The sequence below is a fragment of the Schistocerca americana genome, chromosome 8 (assembly GCF_021461395.2).
Source record: "Schistocerca americana isolate TAMUIC-IGC-003095 chromosome 8, iqSchAmer2.1, whole genome shotgun sequence".
Taxonomy (NCBI): Eukaryota; Metazoa; Arthropoda; class Insecta; order Orthoptera; family Acrididae; genus Schistocerca; species Schistocerca americana.
The window spans coordinates 462,608,494-462,635,452 of record NC_060126.1 but is presented as its reverse complement, the minus strand read 5'-3'; the positions used below and the strand labels follow the sequence as shown (position 1 = coordinate 462,635,452).

General features: G+C 37.9%; 1 protein-coding gene across 5 annotated transcripts in view; it reads right to left on the bottom strand.

Moving 5' to 3' along the window:
- Nucleotides 1-26,959, bottom strand: part of LOC124545468 (putative mediator of RNA polymerase II transcription subunit 26) — a 386,951-nt gene that overhangs the window by 71,925 nt on the left and 288,067 nt on the right. For all 5 annotated transcript variants that reach the window (XM_047124398.1, XM_047124396.1, XM_047124397.1 and 2 more), the window contains 2 exons: nt 23,695-23,825; nt 11,309-11,434 (listed from right to left, as the gene is read on the bottom strand). In XM_047124398.1, coding sequence (XP_046980354.1) covers nt 11,309-11,434; nt 23,695-23,825 — 257 coding nt within the window. The remainder of the gene's footprint in view (nt 1-11,308; nt 11,435-23,694; nt 23,826-26,959) is intronic.

Sequence of the window (26,959 nt, the reverse complement as noted above, 5' to 3'; positions counted from 1 at the left end):
AGTTCTGAAATTTGTGGCACTAAACGTAGGCTACAAAATTGGTTTGTAATGGAGGTGTATTCCATGCAGAGAGTTGTTTTTGAATTTTTTTGATGGGGAAACAGAGCACTGCAGATATTCGTAAGCACTTACAGAATGTCTACGGAGACCTGGCTGTGAACAAAAGCATGACAAGCCATTAGGTGAGGCATCAGTCATCATCACAAAAAGACTGTGCCAACCTGTCTGATCTCCCACACACTGGCCAGCAACACACAGCTGTGACTCCTGCAATGTTGGAACGTGCAGACACTCTCATTTGAGGCGATTGATGAATCACAATCAAACACCTTGCTGTAAAATGGATGTCTACCAGTTGAGGTACTCCAAGGTATGCAACCACTTGATTCTTCATCATGTAACAGAAGACCATGAAGAGCAACAAAGGACCATCTGTGTGGAATTGCTTGCATGTTACAAGGCTGATCATGACAATGTTTGATGAACATCATCACAAGAAATGAGACATGGGTTCATCACTTCAAACCAGAGGCAAAACAGCAATCCATGGAGTGTGCCAACCCCCCCCCCCCTCCAACCCCCCCCCCCCAAAAAATAAAAAAATAAATAAATAAAAAAAAAAAATTTGAGTGGCTCACAAAACTACATTGGACTGTTCTTCCTCATCCATCCTACAGCCTGGATCTTGCACCTTACGGCTTGTTTGGACAATCAAGAATGCACTCTGCGGGAAGCAGTACATGGGTGATGGTGAGGTTATTGATACAGCAAGATGTTGGCTCTGATGTCAGTCAGTAGGTCAGTAGAGTGGTACAATGAGGGCATACAGGCCCTCCCAGTAAGGTGACATAAGGCCGTGACATTGCACAGAGATTATGTTGAAAAATAGGGTTTTGTATCTACAGGAATGGGGAGTAACATAGTGTACTGGAATTCTGAACAAAAGCAATCTGCTTTCAGAAAAAATGCATTGCATTACTTATTGAATGCCCCTTTCATATTTAAATGGTATCCTAAGAAAGAACTAATTTCTACTTGCATGGGTGGCACCAGTAGGTCTTTGCGGCGCCACATCAGTCTTAGCTAAAAATAATAACTTTCCATGCAAAGAATGCAAGAAATGAGTGGTAAAAGATATCCTGTGTTTGAAGTTCATCTTCTGGTTACACAAAAATGTGTGAACATTAATCTGAAGTTTATAAATTATATTAGTTGGTCATGTTGTGATTGTGTTCATGATGGAACATGAGGGTCTCTTGAAAATGGTAAATACAAAAACACACACACACACACACACACACACACAACACACACACACACACACAAATGAAATAATCAAGTAGCCAAATAGTGACAGTAAAACCCTCAAAAAAGGAATCTTGAAACAAGAAAACGCGAAACTCTTAAATGAAAAAAGTTTATAGATTTGTGAAAATAGCACAACAGTGATGGAAAATAACTACAAAAACTATGTAATTCAGATTGTTAAAAGTGATTTGCGAATCAGAAAACTGATATTTACGACAAATCAGGCATAATGAGAAACTCAAATTACGTTGAACCTACAAATAAATATAAGCGAATTGCAATAAAGCATAAAAACAAACCAAACAAAGCACTGGAAATGACACACCAGTGTCACCGAACAAGTTTGCACCACTCGATACAGTCAGCGAAAAAACAAGCAGTGTAAGTGATAGTAAATACAACAAATCTTCTGATAAATGTTGAAACAAAACGTTTCTAATGCATGGAAGCACAAAAATGTTTTTACTGCATGTTGAGAGCCATGGGAAAAGCCATTCCCAATGCTTCATAAGAAGAATTTTCCATATTCGTAAATGTTAAACCAAGAGCTACATTAAGTGCTGTAGTCAGAAACCTAATGACAGAAACAATTTGAAAGAGACAACTGTGTAGTAATCAAAGATGGCAGCAGTGACTTTCACAAAAACGAGAGCAGGTCAGCACTCGTAGAATTCAGGAAATTGTTGCCGAAAATACACAGCGCAAATGTCACCATAATAGATGAAACATACCAGTGTGACATGATCTCCCTCAATGTTCACGTGTTAACAGAGAAATTGAGTGCTACAATATCAAGCTACAAAAACTTTGTAAAAAATTAAATCATGAGCACCTACTAGATATAAGCAAAATGAAGCATGAAGAACATAGCAGGCATTGACTTCACAGAAATGAAAAACTCAAGTTAGTGAACCAGAGAGCAGGACTTTGTGATGAACTGCATAAAACTATGGACCCAATTAGCTTAGGGTATAATCAAGCAATACAGAAGTGTTTAACTAAACAAGAGACAACCTTAGACGTGAGTAAATTGTCATTGCAGAGCAGTGTGAAAGATCTGTATAATAATTCCACTGATTCAGACTCCCTTATGCCAAACAGTTACAATTCACACAGAATGAAACATAAACAAAAAAGATCAGTACCCCTTAGGATGATGCACTTAAATGCGCAGTATCTTAGAAATAAGCTCAATTTGCTGCAAGTGTGCAGGGGTGGGCATTCACCACCCCTATTAGCTGTAACAAAACATGGATTGAAAGTCAATAAAAGTGAGTATCAGAAATTTGGTGGTCGTGTATAAGCAAATAGTTGAAGGTAACAACACGAAGTAGATGGGTGGGGGGATGGAGAGTGGGCAACAATATTCATTAGTGAACATCTTACATTTAAAAGGATCTGATTTATTGAAGAATATACTAAAGAAGGAACAATTGAAATGATTGGAATTGCAGTCACTACAAATGTTCATTCAGTTGGGTTAGTTAAACATAAAGTATTGGAATGTACTGCCCACCAAATTCTGATTTGTTATATTATTTTGCTACACTTAACAGGGCAACTAGGCAAATGGGTCCTATTGATCTTAGTATAGTTGGAGACCTAAATATTGAAGCAAACTCTTTTAGTATAACCTACATGTAACTGAAAGATACATTAAATTCATACAGTCTCACAAAGTAAGTTCTGACACTAGGTTAACAGAGTCAAACTCCAGTAAAATAAATTATGCAATATGAACAGAAATGTAAAAGACAATGTTAACTGCTAAAGTGTTGCTTTTCACCACTCAGATCACTGTTGTCTGTTGTTGGAGTACTTTGTACCAAAAGCAAAAAAATAGCAGAGAAGAAGTAGATTCTGAGTAACACCAACATCATCACCTTGAAAACCAGGCTAGCAGAGGAGAGGTGGAACACCATTTACCAAGGTAACGGGTTAGAAAGCAAATGGGGCGAATTTTTACGGAACCACACTGAGGCATTCTGACACCACCTAATGTAACACATGGTGCAGAGCTCAGATATGTGGAGGCGATCAACTGGAAGTATAAAGAACAAACACTCATCTGGATGGGATGGTATCTTGAGTGTTGTGTTTAAGAAATGTGCCAATGATTGGTATCATTAATTTCCACCTTCAGTAATTTATCTGTAACAGTTATCCTGTTCCAGCTCACAACGTCCTTCTCAAAACATGAAATTCTTAACGAGCTACAGCATGTAACTGGGAATGACTGAGGTGTGGCCACTGCTGTTACATTTCTTTCATGAAGTATACAGTAATATAGAACTTGATACACACATTGCTGGAATATTTCTGGATCTGAGTAAAGCTTTTGTCTCAGCAAAGCATAAAGAAACTATGGCTATACAATATTGTCACATCGAAATCACAATCGAGACCAAATCTGAATGCAGGGTCATCAAGAAAGTACAAACTTACAAATGAAAGCAAATTTATTACTGACACCAATGCACAGACAGAACAGAGCCTATGTCCTGGATGAGAGTGCAGTTATTTATGCAAACATTGAATATTCAAGAATGCTAATATTCATGCAACCATCAAATATTTTAGATACAGAAACATTACAAACATGAAGCTCCCAGAAATGATAAATAAAATTAAAACTATTGGGAAAAGGATAGTTGCTACTCACCATATAGTGGAGATGCTGTCACAGATATGCACAACAAAAAGACTGTCGGAAAGTGATCTTCCAGCCAGTGAGGCATTCATCGAAAATAGCATTCATCGAAAATAGACAAAATACACACATGCAAATGCTACTCACCACATATGACCACACTCTGGCAGCTGAAGCCAGAAAATAACAAATATATACTGGTGGTCAGGTTTGATGTTGCAGCCCATAGCACACCAGCCACCAACGCTAATCACTACACCACACTACATTCACCAGAGCTTGCGGCATTGCTCACTCTCCTGGAGAATCAGGAGCCTGCTGTTTCAGGATACCTCAGTGGAACTGACTACAGCAGCCTGTATCTAGACCTAGTCAATATTCCCTTGTTTGGTGGCACTGGTGGATCCTTGCATTCTGTTCATGTTGTTACATATTCTTCACTACGATGACCTTTGAAGGCAGCCCCTACCAGCAAAGCTTCATAACTGTTGAGTGGCTCTTCACTTTCCTTATCCTGTCAAGACTGATTTGCACCTACGAACTATAGTGGTGCTTTTTATGGAAGACACACACATTGTCTCTGTGCTTCTGTCTTCTTGATGAAGGGTCATAATATTCAGCTTCGTATGTGATGTCTGACGAGTGATGAAGGATATAGCCTTAAATCCTTATTTCATTGCTTTACTCATCTCTTATTTCACTGACTGATCTTTTAGGCCACCTAAATAATCATTATTTGCTCATGTAAGTGCATAATGCAATCATGTGCAACATAACTACTGTGCAGATGAGACATTTAACAGCTTGTACACTCACCCTCTACTGGATTGGTAAGAGTAGAGTTACCACTTGCCAAAAGGTAAAGTTGCACAGTCTCCTTAAATTTACTTTCCCCAGAACTTGCTGTATCAGGAACTGTCATTTTGTACACCTATAAATTCTTTTTATATCTGTCATCATCATCATCATCATCATATTGTTATTATTATCATTGTTGTTGTTGTTGTTACTGTTATTACTATTATCACTTATTGACAGCAGCTATAGTAGAACTAGTACTGGTAGTATTAACTTTATTAGTTCACAGTCAGTATTACTTACTCACATTGTCACTATACATTAAAATTGTTGTTACTTAGGTAACTATGACGTAAAAATAGTACTGTACTTGTGAAACATTAGTCCAGTGTAAAAGAGGGCCTGATGGCTCTAATCAGATCAGGTTAAATAAAGGCTCTTCATCTGCTTAAGGTGTTGAAGCAAGTTTTTCATCATATGTTCAAAGGTGGCTAGAGTGTTACAGAGATCAAACAGTATGACTTTTAACACATAGGGGCTGCCATGAGTTACAAAGGCCGTCTTTCCGCGGGTAGCCTAATTACCTTGACTTGTCAGTAGCCTTTCTGCATCATGTCCACAGTTGAGAAATACTTTACTCATTTCAAGCAGTCCAGGGTGTCATCACTGTAGACAGTGTATAGACATCTTTCTTTATCATTTTGTTCATTTGTTAGTAGAGAATTTGGAAATGCAATGTACCATCCTTCTTCTTCACAAGGCCACCCAGAGAGGGCCAATAACCCTCTGAAGGTTCAATGATGTCATCTTACAGCATCCTCTTCACCTTCTGCTGAATTATCTGTTGTTTAGCCAGTGACACTCTAAATGAGTGCTCGCTAATTGGTGGTTGATTACCTATGTTGATACTTTGTTTTATCATGCACTGCTTGGTCTGTCTTTTCTTGACTTTGGATTTGCAAGCATCTGAAAATTGGTGCAGAATGGCTGTTACTCACTGATGTTCCTCTGTTGTGCCAGATCCAATTGGCAGTTCAGTAGTAGCTGCCTTCCCTGCATTGTATGCAGTTGTAGTGAAGCACAATTCTTCATCAGTGACATTAAGCTGCCCTTTCTGGATTGGTTCCTCTATTCTTATGGACATAGATTGGAGTGAGTTGTGCCCACCAGCAGCAGATAGTGATCCAAAGTTATCCTTGACCGTTTACAATACTTATGACTGTTGCTGGCATGATTTCCTTTGTGAGCCTCAGTAGTTTTTCTGTAGCTCTGATATTCCACAGCTATGACTGCGATGCCTGCAAGAAGTCTCATCTGAGAGTAACATTATGACTATATTCTGTTAAAATGACAAATTTTAAGGGTTTTGGTCTGTTATGTATTGTTATTTTTGGAATACATGTTCCTGTTGGCTGGATGTATTTTCCATCTGCAACTTTCTGCTTTCATATCGCAGATGACACTCTTCTTCTGCTGATGAAGATGCATTCACCATTATAGAAAAAGAAGCCTCTGAGTCAACTGTCACCCATACTGGTTGGCCACAGATGATGACATCTATTAGATTTACTGTCATCTTGGTAACTGTCATCCATTGAAGATTTTTATCTGTGGGAGCCTCACTTCTATAGATGGTCACCTTGCTTAGTTTTCATGAATTTGGCAGCTAGGCAAGTGGCTCGTGACAGGGGTGGCTATCTTGTCCAGAGTATTGTGATGAGGCTTATCCCACCGGGTCACATACACTCATCTGCAGTTGACAGGAGTGAATAGTACTGTTGTGATGGTTGACATCTTCTGGTGTAGAATACTCATCTTTTATCTCTGCAGTAGCGCACAACATGTCCAAGGCATCCACAACGAAAACACACTTGCATGTTGTCCTCTGTTCTCAAAATTTCTGTTACTCTATGGTGCATTATACTTAATGGAAGAGTTAGTTGTACCTGCATTGGTCAGATGCTGATTTGTCGTTTGAGAGCGGCAGTGTAAGTCTGAGTTGGCTGAATCCTTTCTTCATGGTGGATTTGACTGGTGGTAGGCATTGGAATAGATTAATACACCTCCTCTTCAACATTCTCTATTATCTCTTGATTATGGGGTCAAAATCCATGTCTGCTGTCTCTCATGTACTCTGTCTGACATTTCCCACTGCCCTATACTACTCTGTTTCTTCTCTTATTGTCTGCCATATGAGAGAAGTGAGATCATAGTGGTATTCCACAACTACCATATCTCTTGATTATGGGGTCAAAATCCATGTCTGCTGTCTCTCATGTAATATATTGCTTCCCCCTACTTATACTTCCCGAGGAGATCACGAATGTAAAATTAGAGAGATTAGAGCGTGCACGGAGGCTTTCAGACAGTCGTTCTTCCCGCGAACCATACGCGACTGGAACAGGAAAGGGAGGTAATGACAGTGGCACGTAAAGTGCCCTCCGCCACACACCGTTGGGTGGCTTGCGGAGTATCAATGTAGATGTAGATGTAGATGTAGATATTTCCTACTGCCCTATACTGCTCTGTTTCTTCTCTTATTGTCTGCCGTATGAGAGAAGTGAGATCATAGTGGTATTCCACAACTACCATATGGATCATACTTGTGAGTCAGCCACACCCTCTTTTGTCGAACTCTTCCCTCCACCCCCACCCCCTTGTGCTGCCACCACTTCATGAATTCTCCTGTTGTTGTAACATCATTAACCAGAAGTGCTTGGTACATATCTTCTGTGACTACTTTCATCAAATATGAGGTTTTGTTGGCATCATTGCAATTCACAATGTTGCAAATGGCCAAAACATTCTGTATGTATGATTGTGTTGTTTCACCAAAACAATGAGCCCTGTTCTTCAATTGTTCTTCCACTAAGCAGCCTTGTTGTTGATTATTAGCCTTGCCCGGGATTTGTCCCAGCTACTGATCTTCTCTGTGTTGTTCTTGAATCCCTGCTGGGCTGCGCAGTCCAAGCAGATGTATACATTTACCAAAAACATCATGTCATCCACCTGATGTGTTTGGTGACTTAGTGAAATTCCTTTAGCCATTTCGTTGGATCCTAACAAATGTCCCCAGAGAAAACTGATGGATGTTTGGTGTGCAGCTGACTTATGCTGTTTTGGAATCCATCTGCCTTCTGAATCTACAGATCTTAGGAATGATGTACTGCTTGTATTCCAGTTCCTGTCTGTGTAGGCGATGGCTTTGATGTTGTCTAGTTGAAACAATGGAGATGTTGAGGTATGATGTACCATATCAAGTAATATCATGTTGAAACCACAATCAAGTCCAGATCTGAAGGCACGGTCATCAGTGAAGTGCAACACTTGAAACTGAAAGCATTTTACATCAACATACAGCTAGAACAGAACTGAGCTCCTGCATACAACCATAAAATCTATTAGATATATAAAAATTACAAACATATGATATTACAGGGACCTTCCCAAAACGATAAACACAAAATATCAAATATCTGCTGGTGGTCAGGTTTGATACAGCAGTCTAAAGCACACAGCACTCATGTAAATGACTTATGCAGAATAATGGCGGTGGAAGCAAACAGCTGTAAATTCCTAGGCTTTCATTTGGACTCAATGATATTAATTCTGTGTATAATAAAGTCATTAAGGCCTGTATCTTCTTAGACAGCTGACCAGTATGGTGCACACCCACACCCTGAAAACTGTACATGATGAGACAGTCCATCCCTGTCTTAGCTACTGCAAGGAAATATGGGGTTGCGCTGCAAATGTTCACCTTGATAGAGGACTGTTGCTGCAAAAAAGTGTGTTTGGGGTTATACATGGACTGGGCTGTAAAGAATCCTGCTAAGTTTTCATACAACAAAAACAGTTCACTAGGATTCTTTGTACTTCTAAACACTTTCTCTCAGAAAACTTTTGTAATTAAATGTAGTGATGTACATGGCCACAACACTACGTAACTACTTCAGACAAAGAACTAAATTAAAAATGTCAGACCTAATATGGTATGATATGGTATCATAAGCTGCCATAGTTGCTAGAAACTAGTAATAAAAAACAGATCAAATCAAAACTAAAAAAAAAATTAGTTGAAAGGTGTCTGGAGCCATTTAATTTTAAAGCAGTAAAACTTAAGAGTCTACTGATGCAAAGTAATATAAAATATATGTTAGCTAGACATAATATATTTCAAGTGGTTTTCAAATCCAGAAAACAACTTTATAAAATATAGAATTTATGCTATGCAGTAATTTAATGATTCTTGTTGTGTTAATGTGTGTTAAGTTTGTAATACATTCTTACAGACATTATTGATTGTTATAATTACCATTTGTAACATTAAGACCTATATGTATCTGACATTTGTAAAAGCCATCTTACTGATGACTCTGCACAAGAGTTGTACATAAATAAATATAATAGACAATGTGGAGAGTGTTCATGTGTGTATTTACTGACCAACTAGCATTGTCCAATACGTCAGGACATTTCAAGGAAACAAAGAGCCAAGATTCTGATTTGAAGATGAGTTTAGTGCCTAGGGAACTTTTTTGGCGCATCCACTTGGAGGGATACAGACTGAAGAAACTCATACAGTGTAATGCACATTTTTTATGCCAAAAGACTCTGTGATAAGGAGTGGGGCCCTTGTGCCCTGAAACAGTGTTATGTATTTCTCTTTATTACTGTATTATCACCAAATAGCTACAATGAAGGCCCTGAATTGCATGCGTGGGTGGATGCACTCTGGCCAAAGCCAGCATTCCCTACACTTTTCCCCGATAAAAATTTCAAAAATATATATGTTTGGCAGTAGCTCAATGAGTAAATACTCTGATGAAGGTGTAAAAATTTTCTGTTTTCCAACCATGGCAGCATGAGCTCTCTTTTCAGTAATCTTTGTATTGGCACTAGGAAGCCTACAACTCACTAAGATGGTCTCTGCTAAGGTACCATTCTTGAAAAGCTAAAGGACATCACAAGAACTTTACTTTTAAGGAAGATTAGCCATGTGAAATAAATTAGTATGATGATTTTTCCTCTTTACACTACTCCCTATGACTAGTTTTCTGTGCTAGGAGATGCAACTATTGTTATGACATCTGCCGGTGACTGTAAAGCTATGAAGATCATGCTGAGAGTGGTGTTGACACACAACTTTTCTGTGATGCAACATAGGTCTTATATGCACCCAAGGCTTGCCAGAGATCACTAAGCAGGCAAGTACATAGTGTATTGTATATCTGATGTAGTCCATTTCAGAAACTTAGGAGGTACTGATGGGTGGAGGAAGGGGTGGCACAGGGAAGAGAGAAATACAAATAAAAACAAAACATTACAAACATTAAAATAACTAAAGTAATCTAGAACGTGAGACACGAGTTTTTCCCAGCACTTACAACGTTCAAATAATGCAGCTAGAGAACATCTTTAACAACTGCTGATATTTAGACAGGTGCACAAACTGTCATTTTCAAGGCACAGCATGCACCTGTCAAAATATTGGTTCCTGTTGATGATGTCATCCGGCTGCTTTCCTGTAAGTCATTTGAACATCCTAGAAGGTAATTCCCATAATTAGTAATGCAACAAGATTAGCACTAATTGTTATTTGTTTCCAGTATCCATTACAGTGGCAGACTGCAGTGGCTGCTTCTGCCAGTTAATCTATAACTTGACTTGTACCACATTCCTGTAGGTCTCTGTAACACTGTGAATGACTCAATGAATAAGAAGAATGAATATTAAGACTGGTTTCAATCTGCAATTGCACAGAACCAGGAAATAAGGAAACATATTTCACCAATAAAAAACCTTACTATCTGCCAAGTTGTTCGCATATGTCAAACAAACTCTACTTGAATCAATGGGCAGAGTTTGTGATCACATGAGAGAGAAAAAACTTTCTGGTAACTTGATGCAATACTGACAGTTTTGAACATACACCTGGTCTCTACACAAGTTAGTTGGGAGCACAATTCAATCTTGCATAATGGATTTACTACTGAAATGTTCTCATTCCTCCATAGGTAATAGCTCCTGCCATTGGAAGTTATTTTCACACCATATGTTTCACCTCAGTCTTTCTGGCACTGCCATTTTTGTAATATGCATAATGCTGAGTTTTCTCCCAAGAAAATACTTTTTGAAATTTCATTCATTTCATTTCTCCTCTTGGAAGCAATCAATTTCAACTTATTGTATGTTCTGTTTGCTTTGTTTTTGTTTCATATTTTGTGGTCTCTCTTCTTTATATGATTTAATAGCTCATCTTTTCCTCTTTCTGCACTTTCTCCCAGCGTATTTCTAACACCTCAGTTTGACTGAAGTATCAGTCTTAATTATGCCAGTAACAGCACAGCCAAAAAGAACATGTCCATTTTTTAACACACGCCTTCATTTTTCTGATATAAGAAAGATCTGATGAACTGCTTATTCTTTCTATTGTTTTCCATTAATGTGGGTGACTGCTATCTGTTATTTATTCTGATTCACTTATTTTAAACAATTTTTCTATATGAAATGCATGTGTTTATTAACAACACCAGAAGTTGTAAACTGTACCTGTTGTTTTGTTGCCTCTTGTTGTCTCTCTTGCTCTGTTACAGTTCTTTGTTCACTGCAAGATTGAAGAGGATTCAAAAAATATTGAGATCTTGTATCTATTTGTACGTCATCACCCTTGTCAACCTGTAAAATATCAGAGAAGTTTTGTAAAATCAACAGAAGGTAGTCCAAGAATAAAGCTCAAGACAGACAAGCTGAATAAACGATGTGGCACTTACCACATCCAATAATATGGAAGTATAGCTGACAACATGATAGAAAATAAAAATGCTGATGTCTCACAGGTAATCTTTGTCCAGATGAGATAGGGAACAGACAGAAAGAAGAGATTTTATAAGATTAACAATGTTCTCCACATGAAGCAATTGTCAACCACCATTTTCCCCTCCCTCCATCTACTTTCTTTTATTGTTCAAAATAAGTAACATCTAGATCATTTTTGAATTTGATAATGTATTTTGACTACAGTCATAATCTTTAGAGTTGTTGCACTATGAAACAAGAAAGACTGCTCTTCTCCACATAGAGGAGTTAAGCAACAGGGAGACACATTCAAAGAATACTGTTAGATGTTATAAATTATTCGGCAGAGTCCTTCTTCAGATGTAGGAAAACACAATATACGTACACAACTCAGTGCACATCACCACTGTCATGTCTGTCCATAGACTAAGGCCCAGTTGCCATGCGCAAAGATTTCGGCTGGGCTGGGCAGTGGAGGTACAGACGAGGTATAAGAGAGGGGGATGGGAGAGGGACAGAAGGGTAGGGATGGGGAAAATCCTGTAGTGCTGCCTGTGGGAGTGTGCAGAAGGGACTTGGAGGGGGCACGATGATGGGTTGCTAGCGGCAGTTTTTCAAGGCTATGCTCTGAGGGGGATGAGTCAGGAGTAGTTGGGGGGGGGGGGGGGGGGGGGTACGAGGGATGAGGAGAGATATGGATTAGGTGAAAGGACTATCCAGGTGCACTGAGGGGATAGACGGCATGTATAGGGCAGGAGCAGAAGCAAGTAAATGGATAGAGATAAGAGGACAGGTACTAGCTATGGCTGAGGCCAGGCGGATTACTTGAAAGAAGGCTATGTTATACAGGGAGTTCCCATTTGTGCATTTCAGAAAAACTATTGTTGGTGAGAAGAATCCGGATGCATGGGCTGTGATGCAGTCATTGAAATGAAGCACATCATGTTGGGCAGCATGTTCAGCACTGGATTATCCAGCCACAGTTTGTTGGTGACCGTTTACTTTAACAGACAGATAGTTAGTGGTCAAACTCATGTAGAATGCCACACTATGGTTGCAGCTAAGATGGTAGACCACATGGCTGCTTTCACAAGACAACTTGCCTTTGATGAGGTAAGAAATGTATCCGGTATGACTGAGGTAGGTGATAGTGGGAGGATGTCTTATGTCTATGTCTATTACAAGAGTGTAAGCTATGAGGCAAAGGGTTGAGATCAGGAGTGGTGTAGGGATGGAAAAGGATACGACAAAGGTCTTGTGGATGTTGACTACCACTGTGGGAGAGGTGGGGTAAATAGAGGGGAAGACATTTCAGGGCATGATGAGATGAAATCAAGAGCCTGACTAAGAATGTGGTTCTCTTGCTTAAGTCTTGCTTTGCCGCGAAAGGCAAAGGTCCCGAGTTCGAGTCTCGGTCGGGCACACAGTTTTAATCTGCCAGGAAGTTTCAAAGAATATGAAATTTGCATTTTGCACTTCATCCCTGATTCACAGGATATCATGTGAGAAAAGGGCAAGCTGAGTTTTGTACGAGTAATGCCTTCTAAATCCATACTGATTTATGGAGTTGGTTGGATACTTAGTTTCATGCAACGATGAGGAACAAGTCATTTTAATTCACGTTACAAATTATTTTGTAAATGTGCTTATGCTTGCATACTGATCCTTCATTTATTTTTTTAAAAATTTAAGACATACAGATGTGAGTTAATAATTCCTACCCACCACCTTTTACACATTACAGGAATAAATTCTTCTACAAAATAGGAGTTTTCAAGAAAAAACTTTTTCAGTTTATTTTCATGCTGCCTGTCTGGCATTGTATATCACTGGGTAAATTATCAAAAATTTTGTTTGCAGCATTGTTAATCCCTTTTTGTGCTAAAGACAACATTAATGTGGTGTAATGAATGTCATACTTTCTTTGGCTACTGTAATTATGCACAACATTGTTCCATTTGTACTGCTGTGAGTTATTTATGACAAACTTCCTGAGGGAATAAATATGCTGTGAAGCAGTAGTCAAAATGCCTAAATCCTTGTCTACAACATGATTGTCAGAGAGCACATGTATTATTCTTACAGTGCGTTTCTGAGCAATGAAGACTTTCTTTCTTAAAGAAGAGTAATCAAAGAACATTATTCTGCATGACATGACTGAACAAAAATATGAAAAATACAGCAACTTACTGATTCATCCATTCCCAAGATTTGCAATGATTCTAAGAACAAATGTGGCTGAACTAAGTTGTTACAAAAGTTGCAAAACATGATTTTACCAGTTTAAATTCTTATCAATATGGATATTTCAAATCTTTGAAGTTTCCACCCTGTGCATATGTTGTCATCTATGAAAAGGACTAATTCTGCTTTTTGTATATTACATGGAAAATTGTTCACATATGAGGTTTGGAACTTAAATAGTGGCAACTATTCATTCACAACTGATACAAAAGAGTTAGATGTTTGTACCTGTTGCTGTCCTTCAAAAGTAGTCACCAGCATTGTGTAGAACCCACTGCCAGTGATGTGGAAGGCATAGTATACTGTTAGCAGAGCCTGTCCTTGTTATCCATGAATTTGATTTTTTGTTTATTTTCATTCTCTTCAGAGGGAATGAAATATCATAGCAGTCTTTGTAATTTGAGAAGAACTTGTTGAATTTTATATTTACAGAACGATTGCTTTCCATGTTCCAGTTTACATTTTTTAACAGTAAAGACCCTAAAGCTGTAATCATTAATTAATCTTCTCTCAATATATCTCCTGTTGTCACTTTTCTCATGAGATTTATCTAAAGTCAATTTAACTGCTTGATGATCAGAGAAACCTGTATCCAATACCTCAGATTTAAAACCACATTTTGATTTGTCAATGAATATTTGGTCAACTGTACTTACACTTTTGCTGCTGTATGTGGTGGTTTCTTCTGCAAACATGTCTATATTGTACGTTCTTATTAGGTTAACAAGTTTTTGCCCTTTTTCACAGTTATCCTTGAAACTAATACTGAAATCCGCAAGCTCAATTATGTATTTTGACTGACTGTTTAGATAGTTCAGAAGATTTTCCAAAGTTTCAGAAAATAATTCAAAATTGCCAGATGTGGACCTATATATACATGCAATTATAATTTTACTATCTGTTAGTTCACATAAACAATATTCGAAATCTTTTTCAATACAGCAGGCATTTTAAGCCTAATTTCCTTTGATTTAAAACCTGTTCTTACATATATACATGTTCCACCCCCTCTGTATGTTTCCCTGCAAGAGCTGCTGACCAGCTGGAAGTCTGAAATCCCAACTGCACATTTTTGTAGTTCTTGTAGCCAGTGTTCAGTTATACACAAGATAGAAATCTCCTTCAATGAACCATTCAAAAGGACCTCCAGCTCATATAGCTTATTGGTTAAGCCCTTAATTCATTAGACAAAAAATTGCAGGCAACTGGTATATTTTGTGATCTGTCAAAGGCATTTGACTGTGTAAATCATAATATCCTTTTAAGTAAACTAGAATATTATAGTGTAACAGGAAATGCTGCAAAATGGTTCAAATCTTATATCTCTGGCAGGAAACAAAGGGTGTTATTAGGAAAGAGACATGTATCAAGCTATCAGGCATCATCCAACTGGGAACTAATTACATGTGGGGTCCCACAAGGTTCCATTTTGGGGCCCTTACTTTTTCTTGTGTATATCAATGACCTTTCATCAGTAACATTACCAGATGCCAAGTTTGTTTTGTTTGCTGATGATACAAACATTGCAATAAATAGCAAATCAAGTGTAGTCTTAGAAAGATCAGCCAATAAAATATTTGTAGACATTAATCACTGGTTCCTAGCCAATTCTTTGTCACTAAACTTTGAAAAAACACACTACATGCAGTTCAGAACTTGTAAGGGGTGTCCCAAGAGTATATGTCTAACATATGATGACAAGAAGATAGAAGAAGTGGACGGTGTTAAATTCTTGGGATTACAGCTTGATAATAAATTCAACTGGGAGGAGCACACCACAGAACTGCTGAAGCGTCTTAACAAATCTCTGTTTGCAATGCGAATTTTGTCAGACATAGGGGATATAAAAATGAAAAAGCTGGCATACTATGCTTACTTTCATTCCATAATGTCATATGGGATTATTTTCTGGGGTAATTCATCAAGCCAAGCTAAAGTTTTCCGGGCACAAAAACGTGCAGTAAGAATTATATGTGGTGTGAACTCAAGAACATCCTGCAGAAGCCTGTTTAGGGAACTAGGGATACTAACTACAGCTTCCCAATATATTTATTCCTTAATGAAATTTGTCATTAAAAATATATCACTTTTTCAAACCAACAGCTCAATTCATGGAATCAATACTAGAAATAAGAATAATCTTCACAAGGATTTAAAGTCACTTAGTCTTGTACAAAAAGGTGTGCATTATTCAGGAACACACATTTTCAATAACTTGCCAGCAGCCATAAAAAGCTTAACAACCAATGAAATTCAGTTTAAGAGAAGCCTAAAGGATTTATTGGTGGCCAACTCCTTCTACTCCATTGATGAATTTCTGAGGAAAACCAACTGATTTGTATATAAGTACAACATAACTTCTGCACAATTTCAGTGCAGTAATGTGTTCACTGAAAATTTGTGTGTGTGTGTGTGTGTGTGTGTGTGTGTGTGTGTGTGTGTGTGTGTAAGTATAATCTACCTTCTGCACCATTTCAGTGCAGTAATGTGTTCATTGTAAATAAGTATTACAGTAGTTGTATTACATGTTTCTTACCTTATAAATAAATATAAAACTTTTTTATTTTAAATTCAGTGCAATAGTATTTGTAAAATGACTCTTAGTGTTCATTAAAAAATGACGATCATTCCACTTGGGACCTGTGGAATGGTACATTAGCTTATTTGTTTTAGTTTAAATATTTGTCATGTATTGTTGTTTTTCTGACATGTTCCACATCCTGGAGGACCTCCTCACTACGGATCAATTGGAATGAAAGTAAATCTAATCTAATCTAACCTGTACATTATTATATAGGAGAGTTAAAGAATTATTCAGTTCTGTGAGAGATACGTTTCTTGCGTGGTTACTTCTTTAAAGAGTAGGCTCTAGTATTTTCGTTTCTGACCTGATTTTCACCTCCTGGGGGTCCTGGCTGTTTTCTTCTGCAGTGGATTGGACCATAAAAAATTGTTCATATGTTGTTTGGATGCTAACTTCTGCCTGGTGCTTTGTTGTGATCTTTGTTTTCAACTTCTGTCCACTCTGGCACAGCTTTCTCCTCAGTCTGTTTACATGATGATATTGTCTTCTGTGCTGGTCCCTGCCATTTGTTCATTCCACTGAAGGCATATTTACTGTTAACTTTCTGGTTTCTTCTTCGGTGATTTTCGTATACTGTGGTGATAAAGATTCGAAATAGCTACAATATGCTATTTTTCATGTACTCACGACAATAGAATTTTCTACTATTTGTAATGTGAATTTGACTGTGTCAACTTATTCCAAAAGTTGTTATTTTGCATTTCAAGTTTTGAATGTTTGGTTTTGAAATGTGCCATATGAGTTTTTGCAATGTCCAGTTTCAACTCATTTAACTGGAAACCATTTTCTAGAGTATCCAGTGAACTCAAAATAGAGCTTGGAATTTTTTCTGCATCTTCATCTTCAATTAAATCAGAAGTATTGTCAATAAACATAACTGATGGTGGATTTACATTTACAGGCAGGTCATTTCTGTGGAATAGAAACAGGATTGGTACTAAAATGGAGTGTCGAGGCACATTTTGTGATACTGTACTCCATTTACTATAATAAGTTACTCCATTTGATGTGATAGTTACCCTTTGTTTTCTGTTCTACAGGTATGATGTAAGCCATTTCAGAGCATTGCCCTTGATCCTGTATTTATCTAATCCACTCATGCGTGGATTGTGACATTCATTCTGCAACATATTACAAAGCATGTGTTGCTGCTTTGATGTCTATTACAAAGATCATGCACTTTCAGTGCAGCCTCAGTTGGCTACGCTTCAAAATGAACATGTCAGTTTTGAACCTAGTTGCCAAATACAAGCATTGCAACTGCTGACATATTCATTATTATACATTTTATGAAGTCTTTTGTTACATGTGGTTCTAAGTGAAAAAGTTTCATTAAACATTTCAAAGAAGTTACTGTATTTAAAAATTTGTCGAAGTTACTACTACTTGATATACAAATGTTGAAAGACTGTTCTACCTCTCTTAACTTATTACTAAATACAGCTGAATTGTTTTCACTGAAATTTCTCTTCATATTCCTTTCGTTAGATGCAGTTTCTCTGCTAGTTTTTAGTAGTTCAATGAATACCAGAGAACAGTCACAGATTCCTAAATCCAAGCAATATTTATAAGCGTCTTCAAACACATAGTTTGTTAAAATAATATCTCTACAGTCTGCTGCTGACTGTGCATTTACTATAGTGGCATGCAGGAAGTTTATTTCAAGGCCAAATTTTTTTTATTGTGTCTATGAATTTGGATGTAAAACTGCTTTCAACTATATTGAAGTTATCAGATATTACAATGTTCCACCTTTTTTCATCATTGAGATTTTCTACCAGGTACTGAAATTTGCCCAGGAAAGCTTCAATTAAAGCTTGCTCTGGCCCTTTGTAAACAGAAACTGCCATGACATTTAGGTCCCTGAACTCAACACAGCAGTTCTTAAATATTCACACTGTCAGCAACTGCCTTCATTGGAATTTGATATTATTATTTTGACTCAAAGCCTAAGGATGTTCCTCCAGTCTGATATATCTTATGCATCAGGTGATATAGGTTTGTTGCCCAAGGATCTCAATAATTCTGAGGCAATGTCATCTACTCCAGGTGCCTTGTTTCAACTTAGGACTGTAAATCCTCCATCAAATTATCCTTGTAGTTCATTTCTTTCATGTTAGCTTCATTGCCCCTTTCCTTTTCAACTAAATTTTCTTTGTCCTTAACACAACGAATAATTTATTTCACCATGTCATACATTTTTCTTCAATCTCTTAATCATCTGAGGATTACTATGTATGTTTTACTAGTACTAAAATTGTGGTGGTGGCTGTCTTGGCTACAAAAATGCATCCAATAAGCAGTTCATAATGATTCTCTGTCCAGATATGCTTCGGAAGGCCCAACGGTGCTGACCAACCACTGAGTTATCCTCTAGCAATAGGCATCATTGGATGCAGATATGCAGGGGCATTTGGTCAGCACACTGCTCTACTGGACTTTGTCAGCTTTCATGACTGGAGCCACCACTTCTCAATTGGCCTCAGAAGGGCTGAGTGCACCCCGCTTCCCAGCAGCGCTCGGCAGATTTGGACAGTCACTCATCCAGATGATAGCCAAGCCCAACAGTGCTTATCTTTGGTGATCTGATGGCAATTGGTGTTACCCACTTCAGCAAGGTGGTTGGCCCAGCTCACAGTAGTTCACCAGTATTCCAAATTTCTTTTTCATTATTAGCACTATGCCTTCATTGTCACCATTTGTTTTGTTGATAAATCTGGACTCACATGACCGGAAATCTTTTTCTTCTTGCCACCACAATTCACTGATTCAGACTATATCTAACTTAAACATATCCACTTTTCTCTTCAGATTCTTTAGTCTACCTACCTAATTAAGGGAGCTAATGTTCCATGCCTTGACCCATAGAATGCCATATTGATTTTTTTCTGATGGCAACATTCTCGTGGGTAGTGCCTGCCCAGAGATCTGAATAAAGTCTAGTTTATCTCAGAACATTTTATTCAACATGGAGCCTTCATCATTAAATTACATGGTAGAGCTGCATCTCAGCAGGAAACTCAATGACTGCAGTTTCTCCTTGCTATCAGAGGTTCTCAGTACTGACATAGCAAGGCTGTGTTCACCAATGTTACAATTCACTGCTCTCAAAGTTACTGAAAAGGCTGCTGACTCTTTTCGGGAACCATATGTTAGACTGGCCTCTATTCAGTACAGTTCTGTACAAAGGGGATCGTGAGATAGGCCCCTGCTACATGTGCAGGCACAGAGAGGGTGCAAGAACTGAATTAATAATAATAATAAACAGATGGATTAAGAATTGTGTGAAAGGAATGCGACTTCTCCTAACCATCATGTTTCTATCTTTTTCCTAAGAGAGGAACCTTTTCCCTTGGCCCACAGCACAGTTTTTGTCAGAGTGTCATTTCTACAGTACCATGTCATCCAAGTGGTATCATAAAGACATGTTATTACTGAACAGCCATCTACACAGATTACTCATGAATGACAATGGAGTACATCATAATGGTGTAGATCTCAAAGTAAGTGAATGGATACTTAAGTAAATATACTATTATTTGACCAAAGGATTTTGATTTTTGGTGACTGAGGACTGCAGAAAAATGCAACAGTGGAGGTAGCAAGAAGAAAAGATGGAGGGGACATTAATTTACTTGTTCCTTCAGCCAGTATTTTTGCTGCTCCCAAGTTTCAGTTGGTGTGATCTACTGTGTAAGTAAGAAAGAAGTCAAGATAAGGCTTCTGTGGCTGACTAACAATACTACAGGAGTTGTGAGTCATTGTCTCAAACCAAGGAAATGCATAATATAATCACAATTCCTAGAAAGGGGTTCTCAACTCTCACTTATACCTCTTTTTTTATTTCCAATTAATAATTTATGAGGAACAAACAAAACCTGTTCTTTATTTTACATTATACTGAAACCAATGTAATACAGTTTCCATAAAGAATAATGTATAAATATTTTTTTACATTCAATTTTTTAGAAAAGTAACACAATTTCTACTTGATTTACTAAAATTAAATATTTAATTTATTATGTGCAGTATTTTACATCAATATATTGAATTTAAGTAATATTTTTCAACAACACTTGATTTTTACTAAGGATTCTAACAGAATTATAAAATTTGTTTAACTTGTGCAGAAAAAACTACAGGAAGGCAGTTTTGTTCACGGTGAGGACTTAGCATTGGCTGTTCTGCATCATAATCAGAATCAGAATTTTATTGTCTCATAACTTACAAGTTAAATAATTGATTTTATGTACAGGAGACTCATCAGCTTATAACTATGATAAATTATACATGGAATACAATACTTTTTATATAATCACAATGAAATCTGAATATTGTTTATTATTATTGTTTTTATCCTGCTCAGATGGTCAGATAATTAAAAAATTCATCAACAGAGTAATAACATTTCTGCACCAGGGTGCTATACAATTCACTCTTTACTGCCTCAGTTTAGACATTTCTAAAATTCGTTGTCTTTCAGTTTATTGTATACTTTCATTCCCATATATTGTGGAGTCTGTGCAAAAAGCTTAAGCCTGTCTGTAGGCAGCATAAAGCTTTCTTTGTTTCTAGTTTCATAACTATGCTGGAAATTATTTGACGAAAAGAGTTTAGGGTTATTACCTGTGAAAGGAATTATTTCATACAGATACAATGAGAGAACGCTTAGTATCTTAAGATCTCTTAATAATGGCCGACAAGATTCTCTTGGCTTTGCACTGCATATGTTTCTGATAATTTTTTTCTGCAAAGTTAATATTTTTGTCATGTTGCTAGCATTCCCCCAGAAGACAACATCCCACTACTGACTCAAAGTAACTATGGTATACTACTTTTTTTGTGTCTATACTAGTGACATTGGCTAAGATTGTCATGGCAAATGCCAGGCTGTTTAGTTTATTTTTTAGATAATCTATATGTGAGAACCATGATAGGTTTCTGTCTAATTGCATTCCTATGAATTTAACATTCTCTGCTTCATTTAGCTCCTGGCTTCTGTGCATAATGTGAATATCATTTGTTAGAGACTATTTTGTCTTAAATTGCATCAGATGTTTTTTTGAAATATTTAGCTTTAGGCCATTTAGATGAAACCAAACATCTAAGTTTTCTAGAGTTTCTGTGACATTTTCAGGAATTTCTTCTGTGTTTTTAATTTCTACCAGTACTGATGTGTCATCAGCAAATAAAACTGAATGATAATTTATATTTATGGGTAAGTCATTTACATAAAAAAGAAAGAGGATTGGGCCCAGAATTGAGCCTTGTGGTACTCCCTGTGAGATGGTTCTTCACTTCGAAGAGTATTTCCCTTTGCTTGATATTATGACAACCCTTTGCTTTCTCTCTGTTAGATATGACTTACACCACTGTAAGGCACTACCCATAATTCCGTATTTTTTCATTTTATATAATAATGAGGAGTGATTCATGCAGTTGAATGCTTTGGTTAAGTCACAGCAGATTCCCGCAGCTTTTTGTGACTTGTCCAAAGTGGAACTAACTTTAATCACAAATTCATTGATTGCATGAATTGTACTTTGCCTTTCTGGAATCCAAATTGATTTTTTGAGGTTACATTGTATTTGTAGCACAAAATTTGAATTTGAATAGCAACAATCATTTCAAATATCTTAGAAAACACAGGAAGAAGGTAAATTGGACAGTAATTTCCTATATCATCTTTGGAGCCTTTCTTAAATACTGGTTTGACTTCTCCATATTTTAGACGTTCTGGAAAGTATCCTTCTTCAAGTGATTGATTTATTATTTTGTGTAGTGGGTGTGCTATTATATTTGTAGCTGCTTTAATGATTTTGGCAGGTGTTTCATCCATCCCACAGATTTTTATTTTTTAGGTTTAGTATAGTTTTTTCTACAATAGAATAGAATATTTTTATTAGCCTTTCAGTATTTTTCATACATCTTTTACTGTTACTTTGTTAAATTTTACTAGGCTCTCTTTCTTGCTCTGACTTGAGCCAAAGAAATGTACATTGTCTTGATAAGAGTCTACATGAACATCATATCTTGCTACATTTATGAAGAATGTATTAAAATTTTCTGATAATTGAGCAGGATGTACAATTGTTTTGTCTTGTACCTTTACTTTACAGATTTCCTGGTTGCTAGGTCTGATTCCAAGTTCAGATTTGACTACTGTCCATACTGCTTTGGTTTTATTTGTGGGTTTTTTAATGAATTCAATGTTTGCCATTTCCTTTGCTGCTTTTGCAACCTTCTTAAATACTTTTTTATGCGCTTTAACATAGTTTATGAACTCAGGACTCTTATTTGATTTCAGCTCAGCATGTAGCTCTCTCTTCCTATTACTAGATATTTTTATGCCAGTGGTAATCCACTTTAGTTTATTTGTTGCCCTTCTTGGGTAGGCTATGGGTGGAAATGTTTCACTGTTTAAAAACTTATCAAACTTATCAAAATTTTCTGAACATGAGTTTTCTTGTTGTAATGGCCAATCTACCTCATTTAATCTATAACAGAACAAGTTCATGTTTTCTTCACTGAACTGTGTTTCATGAAGCCTCTCTTCCCATTTTTTTTCTATTTATTTTTTGTAAGTTTAATTCTATAGCAGAGCAGAGTGATCTGAGATACCTAGGTTTAAAGAGAATTTTGCAGTGTCCTCAAATGTATGATTTGTTAAAATATTGTCTTCGCATGTTGCTGTTTGCTCATTTACTCTGGTGAAGTCATTAAAATTTAGTCTAAAGCCATATTCTTGAATTACGTCAATGAACTTCGTTGACATGCTTGTTTTGCTTGTTGTATCTATGTTAAAATCAGCAGCAATTAGAATTTGTTTCTTATTTTCTTTAGTGAGTTTATATAGGAGACACTGGAATTTATCTACCAGGGCTTCACGATCATCTTGGTTTGTTTCTGCTCCACGGGTAACCTTTTGTTGTGACATCACCTGCATTATGAATATTTGTTTTATTGAGACAAGCCTGCTCCCCTCTGCAGAAAGATCCATGGTTCATATGGACATTTATCTCTGGTTGATATTAGCCTGAATACTGAGTGCTTTCAATGAGTATTGTGTTCAAGAAATATAGATCTGAATTCTAATCATACACAGATTTTTAAACTGTACTACACATGCATTACATTGCAGGCTCAGTATAATTATCTGAATAGTGTGCACAATATCATTCCAGGTCATTGTGGCTTCACTAACTGCATCCCCATCAATCCATTCATTTCATTTAACTTATATAAAATAGAGTATGTTGAACCAAACTACAGTTTATAACTCATGCTCATTTTCAAAATATTGTCAACTCACCTCTTCTGTATTGAGGTCCTTCCTTGGAATGAACATGAACTCTGGTGATTTAGTTACTTTTGAAAGAAATTCTCTTCGTGCTCTTTCACTTGTTGAGTCAAAAGATTCATCGTGGCCGATGTGATGCATGTCTGTTGAAATAGTAAGCAGAAAAATTAATTATGCTCGTCTTAACAAATTAATTTTTAAAAAAAATCATGGCCTTTGGTTCTGGTATGTGTGTCACACAGTTCTGTTTGCATAACATCCATAAATAAAGAAAATTTCAATTTCAAGATTTGACAAATAATGAATATTACTACTAAGTGACTAACAGTAATACTACGTAAGACAGCCTGTTAATATCCACAAAAGAGTTTTCGAAGAAGGAGCAATTGGGGCTGTCAAAGTGAATAAACTGCTTAAAGGAACCCAAAGCCTGGCAGCCATACTCACATTACTCCTGTTTCTATTATTGGTAAAAAGAGCAATCAACTTTGTCTAGGACTGTTGCTAAAATTTTTACTTCTAGTTTCCTATTGCAGGCATGCTTACAGCCAGAATCAGACTGGATAACAACAGTGAAAATGTTGGTATTAACATACATTACAAACTTAATATACATTAAAGACATTGTTTCCATAGATCTAGCCATTTCCTCATTCATGTACGATGTTCTATAATTTACCAACTACAATTCAGTTGTTTGGTTCACTAGATATTCTGAGCGAACTATCATTACAGAATCCCAACATCTATGGCTCACTGTTTAAAATCATTCCTTGAAGACAGAAAACAAAAGTTGCTATAAATAGCTGACACAATGTGTTGCATGATTGATAGATCTCATTTATTCATTCATTGTAATCTGTGGATCCCATCGTGAAGGATAACAGTCACAGATGTGGAATAAGTCAAGATACATATTAACAAAGTGAAACAGTCATTAGCATTATACACTCCTGGAAATTGAAATAAGAACACCGTGAATTCATTGTCCCAGGAAGGGGAAACTTTATTGACACATTCCTGGGGTCAGATACATCACATGATCACACTGACAGAACCACAGGCACATAGACACAGGCAACAGAGCATGCACAATGTCGGCACTAGTACAGTGTATATACACCTTTCGCAGCAATGCAGGCTGCTATTCTCCCATGGAGACGATCGTAGAGATGCTGGATGTAGTCCTGTGGAACGGCTTGCCATGCCATTTCCACCTGGCGCCTCAGTTGGACCAGCGTTCGTGCTGGACGTGCAGACCGCGTGAGACGACGCTTCATCCAGTCCCAAACATGCTCAATGGGGGACAGATCCAGAGATCTTGCTGGCCAGGGTAGTTGACTTACACCTTCTAGAGCACGTTGGGTGGCACGGGATACATGCGGACGTGCATTGTCCTGTTGGAACAACAAGTTCCTTTGCCGGTCTAGGAATGGTAGAACGATGGGTTCGATGACGGTTTGGATGTACCGTGCACTATTCAGTGTCCCCTCGACGATCACCAGTGGTGTACGGCCAGTGTAGGAGATCGCTCCCCACACCATGATGCCGGGTGTTGGCCCTGTGTGCCTCGGTCGTATGCAGTCCTGATTGTGGCGCTCACCTGCACGGCGCCAAACACGCATACGACCATCATTGGCACCAAGGCAGAAGCGACTCTCATCGCTGAAGACGACACGTCTCCATTCGTCCCTCCATTCACGCCTGTCTCGACACCACTGGAGGCGGGCTGCACGATGTTGGGGCGTGAGCGGAAGACGGCCTAACGGTGTGCGGGACCGTAGCCCAGCTTCATGGAGACGGTTGCGAATGGTCCTCGCCGATACCCCAGGAGCAACGGTGTCCCTAATTTGCTGGGAAGTGGCGGTGCGGTCCCCTACGGCACTGCGTAGGATCCTACGGTCTTGGCGTACATCCGTGCGTCGCTGCGGTCCGGTCCCAGGTCGACGGGCACGTGCACCTTCCGCCGACCACTGGCGACAACATCGATGTACTGTGGAGACCTCACGCCCCACGTGTTGAGCAATTCGGCGGTACGTCCACCCGGCCTCCCGCATGCCCACTATACGCCCTCGCTCAAAGTCCGTCAACTGCACATACGGTTCACGTCCACGCTGTCGCGGCATGCTACCAGTGTTAAAGACTGCGATGGAGCTCCGTATGCCACGGCAAACTGGCTGACACTGACGGCGGCGGTGCACAAATGCTGCGCAGCTAGCGCCATTCGAGGGCCAACACCGCGGTTCCTGGTGTGTCCGCTGTGCCGTGCGTGTGATCATTGCTTGTACAGCCCTCTCGCAGTGTCCGGAGCAAGTATGGTGGGTCTGACACACCGGTGTCAATGTGTTCTTTTTTCCATTTCCAGGAGTGTAGTAATAATTAATTATTGTTGAACTACTATAAATTATTTGTGCTTACTTAAACTATATAAAATGGCATAAAATTAACAATTTTTTTTTAAAAAAAAGTTGCTGCTTCCTTTGTTCCATTAAATTGCTGTTGTTTACCTGCTATTGCTAGCTTAATATCCCCTATCCTCTTGACCATTGTAATATTTATCAAAGAACAACAGATCTCTATCTCTCTTAATGCAGTAAGATTATAAGAAGACAGAATGGCTGGCCAGTACTTACCCATAAGAGACAAGTTTTTAAGTACTGTAAGACACATAAAAGTGAAGAAAAACCAATCCTAGTTATCACAACTGTTAGTACTGTCAAGAAAGAGGAGAGAGTGATAGGCTGGGAAGGGTTAGGAAGAAGAGACAGGTCACTGAGACCACAGGATGAGAGGAAATCACCCTTTAAGATAATGAGGGGAGAGAGAAAGATGGAGGTGTCATAGAGTCAGAAGTCAAAGATGAGTGCTGAGCAAGCTTCAGCCAGAGATGGTAAAGGGATAGAGTAAGAATTTGAAGATAGACTAAGAGAAACAGAAATGAGAAATGAAATGAATAACATGAATAAAAATTCAGAGGATAATGGAAAAAGAGACAGGGGAAAAAGCAAATGAAAGAGAAAGAGTTTTCTTCAGTGAATTTTCTTTTTCATATAAGTCTCTTAACACTTTGCATACTTTAACTAAGTACTGTCCTATGGTATAATCTTATGAGGAAATACAGCTGAGATAAAAAAAATCTGCAGAAACATGCGTGTGTTTATACAATGTTGATAACCAAACTTTTGTAAAGATCTCTCTGGGAACCTTGGGATTCTTACAATTACATGTCAATAAAATAACTCCCTAATTCCACTTGTGGTTGCTGGCCGGTGTGGCC